Source organism: Temnothorax curvispinosus, unplaced genomic scaffold (assembly GCF_003070985.1).
Source record: "Temnothorax curvispinosus isolate PA1 unplaced genomic scaffold, ASM307098v1 QBEX01010937.1, whole genome shotgun sequence".
Classification (NCBI taxonomy): domain Eukaryota; kingdom Metazoa; phylum Arthropoda; class Insecta; order Hymenoptera; family Formicidae; genus Temnothorax; species Temnothorax curvispinosus.
The window spans coordinates 1-9963 of NW_020220717.1; the positions used below are offsets into that span (position 1 = coordinate 1).

The 9963-nt window shown below is 36.2% G+C and overlaps 1 protein-coding gene across 1 annotated transcript; it reads left to right on the forward strand.

The window, feature by feature from the left end:
* Positions 1–5465: 5465 nt before the first annotated feature.
* On the forward strand, positions 5466–8397 carry LOC112460957 (neuropeptide-like protein 30). The gene is made up of 3 exons (XM_025025930.1): positions 5466–5572; positions 6200–6306; positions 8057–8397. Exons 1-3 carry the CDS (start codon positions 5534–5536, stop codon positions 8217–8219), a joined length of 309 nt encoding a protein of 102 aa, XP_024881698.1. The 5' UTR covers positions 5466–5533; the 3' UTR covers positions 8220–8397.
* The last annotated feature ends 1566 nt before the right edge of the window (positions 8398–9963 follow it).

The following is a 9963-nucleotide window of genomic DNA, read 5'->3' on the forward strand; positions in this document are numbered from 1 at the left end:
ATATATATATATATATATATATATATATATATATATCCATGTATTTTGAATTGCAAAATTGTAGAGAAATTAAGTATTACATATACGCATTTTAATATGATAATAGTTAAGATAAGAAATTTTTTTAATACATAGTTCTTATCTTTATTTTCTCATGATATCAGTATTATTCAATTGTTGGTTAAGTATGTTATACGATTATTTGTCGCGTTAAAATATACGAAATGGCATACCATATATTACACGATCAGAATCTACAGGAACGACTCGACATTTGTCACAGCCCTATACAATTTCCTTTTTTTTTTCTTTCTTTTATTTAAAGGATCAATTTAATTTGCTCTTTGCGCGATGTGCTATCGCATAATAGGATAAAAAAATATGTATAACACTATGTTATAACTTAATTTTTAATTAAGTAATTTGAATCTAAAGTAACTGGACATTTTTAATTGAAAACAATTGTGTTACATGTAAATCTAAACTAACATGTATCAACTTAATTACAGAACGACGCCTTGACAGTATGTCCATGTTGCGCGACGGAATTTCTGAATTTGCCAGATTTGATGAAGCATATTGACAGATGCATAGATTAATAATCGAAAATATATAAGTATGCACACTAATCTGATTCTGTCGAACTGTATAAGAGTGTATTCTCATACAAGGAGAACGGACTTCACATTAGCAATTAGCATATAAACTGATATAATGTACAGTATAAGGTGCATTAATTCGATGGATCATAGAATTCTGACTTTTTAATAATTTCCTCCAATAATTATTAAAGACCCAGCGGCCAATAAGTCAGAATTCCATGACCCATCGAATTAATGCTCCTTACTGTACCTCTCTCTTATATTGTTGAAGTTTTAATATGATTTCTATTGATGTAGGGACAATTTTACGTAGTAGACGGCTTCTAATGTGATTATGGAAGAGACAGAATTTAACACACAGACTGGATACTTATATAATAATTAAAATAATGTGAAAAAATAATAAAAATATTTTACGTTTTAAATCTAATTTTAATAAGGCTGAGTACGATATATGCGTATTTTTTTTAAATGTCAGTTTGTAATTAGTGTAGTAGATACACAGTTTGAAAAAATATTGAGTTCTTTTTTGTTTCTCACTTAATTATCTGTATAGTACTATAGTCTTAATTATCTGTGTAGTTTAATATTTGATGTAATTTGAAAGACCGTGCCAAGGGAAGATGTAAAAGTGTTTTTAACAAAAGACGACTACAACGAAGAGAGTAATATCTAAATTTTACGCTAGGATGTGAATTCTGTACCACGTTATCTATAGTTATGTACATCATACGCAGTACCTGTACGCAACCGTTAGTTACCTCATGTATTAATACTGTAAGTAAACAATAAATAGTTTTGAAAACGTGCTGTCGCTAAAACTATTGAATAGTGAATCTATTTTTGCAAGGCCTATGACAAATCTATTTACGCATAACTCTGTCATAGCTAACGATAGATATATATGTACACCAAACACACGTCTCGCTCGAATACGTCTATACTGGATCTACTACAAGCGCGCTTAAGAGAAAATATCCTCTCGTCCCTTAGTCTTATTTATTTCTACCGCGTCTGCGGAACGCGTTCGCGCCCGAGCGATAACAAAGACGAAGCTGGGTGATGCGACTCGCGTGGACCATGGCCACTATAGCTCCGTTCCAAGTACCTCGTAGCGAAGAGGGAGAGGGAGAAGAAAAAAAGGTGATGCCTGGCCTTGGATGGAGAAGCCCGCGGTCAACGATTCTTCCCCGCGTGCCGGTCGGAGAAGACGTATGTCTTTTTGCGCTACGATCACCGCATGCGCTCATTGTATCTCCACCTTTTCGCAAATCGGTCGAGACTGATCGCAGAGGGACACGCACCACCACGACGACGACGACGACGACGGCGGTGGCCGCGACGGCGACAGCGACGACGATGACGACGACGAGCCCGTTCAAGGCAGGCCGGTCGCTCGTTTTAAAAAAATCTTTACAGCCAACGAACGGGCGTCCGTTTGATGCACTCGGGGGGATCTCCCGTCAAGCTGATGATCATCATCCTCGCAAGTAGACGGAATACGGATCGGGTACTTCCCCGGATCTGACTGATGATTGTAGAACTGAAGGCATGAAAGTAAATGTGTGAATTAGATTAGAAAGAAAAACAGTGAATTACATGAAATAAACTGACTATATATTGACTTTTATATAATTGAAAAATTCTTAGAAATATAGATGTATAATAGATCTAGAATGTCTATAATTTATTGAGCTCCAAATTGGAACTGGATTTTTGGAACAAATTCAGGATGGTCTTATTTCACTTTCAAAATTTTTGTAATCCAATTTTACTTCGAAATTTCTGTCGATTTATTTTAACAAGTTTAAAGAATAATGGATTTTTGCAAATAGGAATAGAGCTCTGAATCAGGTGCTAATTGCAGAGACAATTAATGGTTGGTATGGGGAATCATTTTGACTTACCTAAATGGGCCGATGGGTTAATGAGTAAACGTTGATGGTCAGTAGTGCACTACTCCTGTCTCAAGACGCCTTCTAATTTGCATTCCCTCGGTGATGGAAAGATGTAGCACGCGTTCGTTAATTAAGGTGACGAGCGGAAATGCGGGCGACGCCAACATCTTTTAGATACGCAGCAGCCATGGGATAATATCTTCGTAGTTGCAAAATATCCGTTGAACTTTTTCCTTATGAGAGACCGGTTGATCAAGGTTCAATTATAAATCCCTCCCCTTGAGTTTATTTTTTATTATTAACACGCAAGAAAAACAAAAAAAATGTTGATAAGAATTTTTTGAATCAAACCCTTAAAACTTTAAGGCCACGTTCCGTAACGCGCATATGCGCGCATTTTCTATAGTAAACGTTAACGTATTCTATAGATAAATGCGCGCATATGCGCGTTACGGAACCCAGGGTGAGACATCAATGGTATAAAGCAGAAACCTTCGTGTCTCTGTAAATCGTCGTAGAAGCGACATGTTTTATAATTGCACTATCGTTCAACTTGACGAGTTCTGCGCGACAAATCCTGTTACGAACTGCGTAAACAAAAAGCGTGATAACAATCGGAAATCGCGTTATATCATAGCGAGGACATCGGCTTTTTCCACGTCTGGACACGTAAATACGTTATATATATGGATTATGGAATTTACAGATTTTTTTTCACAGAATATTTCAGTTGAGATAATAAGAAATTTGAAGTATCTTTCGTTCCTCTCTCTTCTATGATCATTTAGTAGGTATAAAAATTGTTATTTGTTGATGCGATTTTTACTATTAATTGTATATAACTGTAAATTACTGTTAAATAAAAGAATTATGAAGAATATATTAATAATACTGAATGTGCTGTATTATTATTTGACCTATCCGTTGTATAAATATATCTGAATTTTAAATATCTAAATATTTAATGCGCTATATAATAGTTTATTTAATTTACCGTCTCAAAGTCTTAATTAACTATTCTCAAGTGTAAAGCATACAATAATGTGATAATTTGAAAAATTACGAGAATATTTTCGAAATGTTTGCCGTTTACATTACGCATAGGTAACTTTCTTTTTGCGACATGTGTGAAAATTACAGAATTTAGTTATGTAATTTCACGTCCTTCCCCAATTCCGCATACTTTTACTTAAAACGTGATTGTGACAAATCCGCGGTTTATTCCTCGACCGAATTTTCAGTTTAAACATAAAAATGCCGGACCGGTTTTATGTTAAATGTCACCACTTATGATAACAATATAAATATAACAACAAAGTTTATAGCACAAGAAAAAAAATGTATGATATTATCTTCGCAACAATGCCGTCTTTCCGTAAATCTCTTTTTTAAGAGGTATGGAAAAACAACATCGGTAAAAGTCCAACCTCCATTTAAATAATTGCATTAAAATATTGCGCAACTTTTAGGTCAGGGGCATTACCAAATTAATACTATTATACCGAAAATAATTGTAAAACTTAACTTTCATTGCGTATTTAAAGTATAAAGTATTATCCTTCAATCTTTTTCTCAATATTTATTTCAATTTTAGTTGCTATAAATATTAATAAAGATAATTGTAAAAACTTCTATAATTAAATCATATATAAACATATATATGTATAAATGTTACTATCAATCGAGATGTGTCAAATAAATATCTAACGTCGCTAAACGATAATGAGGATGATTTAATCGCGCGACTCAACGACTCAGCGTTTCTATTCAACCTACAAATGGTCGGCCGTTTTTTAATATCCCCAGATATTTTTTGCGTATATAAGAACAGTGTATGGAATACCAAGAATTATAACCTTTAGGTCGTCGGTCATTATCATCCCCCTAACGTAAATGACTCTCCGAAAAGGTCCAGCAAAATACAATCCTAGTCCGGCGACCAAAGCGCGCCTTCCCAGAACTTTTTTTCTGCTAATGATAGATATACTGAGAAGTATCATTATACACGATTAGACGCATGCTAAATGTATGTGAATGGCTCGTCTTTCTCGATAAAAATGATTAATTATTTGTTTGTACTATGAGTGGTCTAATTGCGAAATCAAAAAGTCCCAATAAAATATCTTCCGAAAGTAAGATATGCGTGTCCGTCCGAATATACGCATTCTTGCGAAACTCCTGAAACCAATCGAATAATTTAATAATCAAGTTTCAATAATTAAAATAGAGTGACTCTTTTAGTGACTGCCGGAATGCATTCATTTCTGATGACAACGAAAGAACGAGTTATCCTATTAATTATAATTAAGTATCGACCGTGTTTGAAGTCACCAAAAGAAATATCAGCCATTTTCGTGCATCTCAATGCGGAAAGATATATTCTTAATGAAGGTGAATTTATTTAATCTCTACCTCCAAACGGATCTTATTTCCATTTTTTATGCTAAGAAGAAATTAACACAACTCTATTAATCTAAACTTGACACCTCGTAAACATTTTCAGTTGTTTTTGTGAAGTAAAAGATGGATGGCTCTTCTACTTCTCTATTTTTTCCGAAATGAAGAAACTTCCCTGCACTTCAGTGGTACTTTGGGGATAAACGAAGATGTTAAGATCAATCATAACGAGACAGGTTGACTCGAAGGGAATATCTGCGAATATTATCGGCGCGATAAAGTCGCGAGGTCTCGGATTACGCTCGCCTCGGATTTTACGAGGATCACGTCCTCGGGGCGCCTCTCCGCGCGCATCGTGCGGAATCTCGGTATCCCACGAAAACACTCGGCAATCTCGACATTGGCATTCCCATTTGCGGCTCTTTGTGTCGCAACTGGTACACTCCCCGTTCTCGGAGCATGTTATCGCGTGTCTTCCTCGCTCGTTCGCTCACTCGCTCGCGCGTGTGCGAAAACCGCAGGTATAAGCCGATGACAGGCGCGCGGATGCCTGTGCACGTGTTGGTGCGTGCGTATCCCGGGTACTACGAAAACACGCCGGGTCGACCGCGTATATAAAGGCCCGCTGCACTCGAAATGGAATCAGTCTCCGACATGTTGCGTCCATTGCATTTCGTAAGTGGTCCGTAGGATCCCTCTCATTTTCTCACGTCGACACTATCGTTTCGAAGACGCTTTTCCTTTCCTCTGGTTTTTTTTTCTTACCGTGTCGCGCGTGTGTACGCTGTTCCTCGACGACACAAAACGTCAATCGCAAGCCTGATTAACTTGTCTAATTAATTAAATTAGAGTAATTCGCGCCCCCGAAAAGCCAGTCGCTTCAGGAATTGCTCAGACTACCTTCGACAATCAAGTATAGACCGGGATTTATAAATCGAGCTATAAATATGATAATAATCGAATATAAGTTTAAAAGTGATACAGAAAACTTGAATTAAATAACGTCAGATCATCATCAAAATATATCAATAAAAATCGTTGCTATGTTATTCTATTAGAAATCTTTTTGGGAAAAAGACGCTCTTATATTTTATCTGTCAAATTTCGAATATTATATCGTCATGGATTATTGTTGCAAATCGCATCCAGCGGAAGCGACCGACGAATCCCCGATCGATCAAAGATTTTTCAAGTGCATTGGATACAAGTTACGGGAACGGATCGAGATCGCGTCAAAAAGATTCGGTTTTAATCGCGCAAATCGCAGATCGATAATAAGGAATCGCCTCGAATTGATTCTAGGTGTTCTTCCTCCTCGCGGCGTTCCTCGCGTTCGCCGCCGCTGTGCAGAATGAGGGCGACCCACAACCGGAAGCGAACGATCTAGTAGCGGATGCCTCGTACTGGGGGTGAGTTACGAATCATTTTAATTTCTACCCCATTGACATCGATCTATCCGCAGGAAATTCGTGAATCCGTGAAGCTCATCATCCTTAGACAATTTAGACCTATAAAATAAATTGCAATGAATATAATTAGGCGTTTTGGACACGAATACTTTTCAGAATGCTCCCAAAATGCCAATATCAAAATTCGTCGCGTGCCATTGCAAAGTGAAGTAAAAAAAACCAAATAAATCCATTTTCTTAACATACCCCGCCATTCATTGCAATCGCTACAAAGCTAATAGCTCTTTCTCGCGGAACTGTTAATTTTACATTCGCGTGATGAATAATTACCTACTTTTTGTTAAAATTATTAGGCGAAATTAAACTGTCGCGCGATAAAGACAGTCATGTCCTGTGGAAAAATTCCGAGGTTCGGAAATTGCGCGGTAATTTTTTGACGATCAGCTTCCCGTACTTTCAATATCTTCATTATTTAGAGTTCGGACGTGTCGTTGGGACGCTGCTTGTAACGACAAACATCAAACAGCGATCACGTATCCCATCGTAATCGGGGATTACTCAACCGCGATTATACATACTTCACGCGCACTTTGTATGCGTCTTGCTCGTTTATGGTGCTCACGACTCGTTCGTAAAGATGACAGTCGCGTAAACAGAAGACATTTGGAAAAAAATATTGCGCTTTTGTGGCGCAGTATTTCTTCATTCGTATTCACCACATCCCTCTCCTGAACTGCGCATGAATCACATGTTGTTCGTACGTAATCCTGTCGCACGAACACTCTAACTAGTCGCGTGCATAAATGACGCATTTCGATGAGCAATTAACGCTAAAGCGAACCGCAACGATCAATTTACAATAATTAAGCGGACCGTATGTATATCTCGTCTATTTCTTGCAAGTGACGTTCACGAAACGTCAAAATTTACCGTCACAGAAAAGTGTACAGTGGCTTCTCTAAAATATCGCGCATCAAAATAGAATTAAACTTAAACAATTGTTTAGGTGATGAAAAATCTAATTTTTACGATATTTTAAATAACCACCGAGACATTGAAAAATCTTACATGATCGATAATTTAAAACAAAACGATATCTTTAATTTTATACACATTAAATGTGTGCATAATGCGTGCACACATGTTTCAGTTTCAATTTGTTTGAATATGTAAAATCTTTAATGTTCCATTCGATTCACGTTCCCAGTACTTCAAATGATAATTTAATGACAATAAAGGCAGGAGAAGCAGAATGTAATAGGCAAACAGAATGTTTGCTGCTATTTTGCCGTGTGTAATCACGATTATAAATTATAATTTGATACTAATCGTACCTATGCGCAGCACAAGTGATACCTTTTATATATTCAACCTTTTCTCTCGCCTTTATAAGTAATGAATATAATGCTTCTAATTCATAACGAACGAAAGGTTACTTAAGATTTTTAAGACTAATTTGTTTCTTCTAGAGTTGATTAGCAATCTTTTATCTCCAGCATTAAATCCTGATTTATTCGATATTAAATCAATATTTTTTTCCAAAAAATCATCACTAAGTAAAAATTGATTCTAAAATTTATTAAGTCATCTGTCATTAAAAAGACGACGATTTTTCGAACGCTTTATATAATATAATAATATTTCACAAAATCTGTCACATCTTAAATTACCGTTAGTTTGCATTTAAATAAACAAGCAAATTCTTCGGTCGTTCAAACTGCTTAATCGAACGATTCATGAACAATTTCAGATACGGACGACCATATAGATACTACGGTGGCTATGGAGGATACGGCGGAGGTTGGGGGGGATACGGCAGAGGTTGGGGGGGAGGATACGGAGGATACGGTGGCTGGGGCGGCCGAGGCTGGGGTGGACGAGGATTTGGCGGTTATGGCGGATATTGGGGTTGACGTGAGCCCCGTATTCCATCCGCGTGATACCTTATGTTTATCGCTATCAATGTGTAGCCTTTGGCTCTTCGTATGAATTTTCTCTAAGATACGTGAAGCTGTTGGACAGCTTCATTAGCTTCGTAAGTTTTCATTGAAATCTCTATTGTACAAGAATAAAGAAAATGTGTGAAAGGAACGTGAAGAATGCTTTGTTACCTGCCATCATCCTTATTGATCATGTTCGCACGTAAAGTAAATAAAATCTGTTCCAAGAAATGACGTTAATACGTAATATATGACATGATTTTACACTTTGCGAAGATTAAACTACTTAACTAAATTAATTGAATTAAATCGCAATAAAAGCTTCTTTTTAAAAAAAATTGTTGAAAATGGATGTAGCATATTTTACCTAAAAGATGATTATCAGACATAAAAGAGAACATCAAACATTTTTTAAAAAGAACTTGCAATAAAACTTTCCATTTTTCTTCCATTTAACGTATATAATAACAAGACAGTATAAGTTAATTTATTAACGTGGGTGTAAGAATAACAGGTTTGTGGGTGTAGGTCGAATAAGGAAACGCGGGATGTAAAAAACTGTAATTATTATTAATCGTAATAATATGATTATTGACAATGACGCGACTATGTGCACATTAAAACACCTTATCTGTATCTTACAAGATCAGCTCTTTCTTACACTATATACAATAACTAAATATCATATTACTCATTTGTATTATATAATAAAATTATCTATATATATTTATATTTTGTATATATATATATGTTCATATTTATATATTTATATATTTATATATATATATATATGTACTCGTATTTATATATATATAATATTAAATTCATCGTTATTTGTTATTAGAGTAATTATTATTTTATTATATATATACGCATGTAAGAAACGATTAAAAATTAACCAAATATTTTATTCTTTATAATTCTGTACAATATAGGCTCTTAAAACTCTGCTCTTATCACTGAAAAAATGTACAATGCGTTATATATGTAAGGTATGAAGGTATGTCTGGAAAAATCCTCTCGCTCGCGAAACATTTAAACCGATTCGGTGCGCGTGTCGGCTCGTTGATCGATGATTCGCGGTCAATCGATGATCGTGCGCGACACGCGCCGGAGGAACCGCAGAGAAGGATTCGTTTCCGCGATCGATGAGAATTTCAAGGCGACGGCGAGCGCGCAAAGATCGCCGACGCGTTAAACAATACTTCATTTGATTTGATTCTTTTTGCGCTGCATAACAAGAAAATAAAGAGTTATGACAATAATGAATTGGGACGAAACGGTATCGCCAAACTCTCTCTCTCATTCTCTCCCTTTCTCTTTCTATCTCTCTTTCTCTTTCACTCTCACATGTATGCAACTTACTCACCCATTTTCTCTTTCTCTCTCTATCTCACTTTCTCACTCTCTTCTTCCTTTTTCATGGGATCGCAAGATCGCGGCAAAAGACTATTTTACCCTTTAGCCCAACATTCGCGTATGCAATGTACATGGAAGATACTCTTAACGTTTGATTACAAAAATTTGCCGGCTCGTTAAAATCGACTAACTTTCTTGTAGTACAACCACGTGATCTTTCCTCGAGTGCGTAATGAAGGAGATCGAGAGAATTGCCGGCGATCGAGATGAAGATTCCGAGAGACGTTCGCGAAGTGAATTCTTTCTCCGAGATGTCAATTTTTCTGTTTTCCTTTTTTTTATCTATACTTTTAGCTAT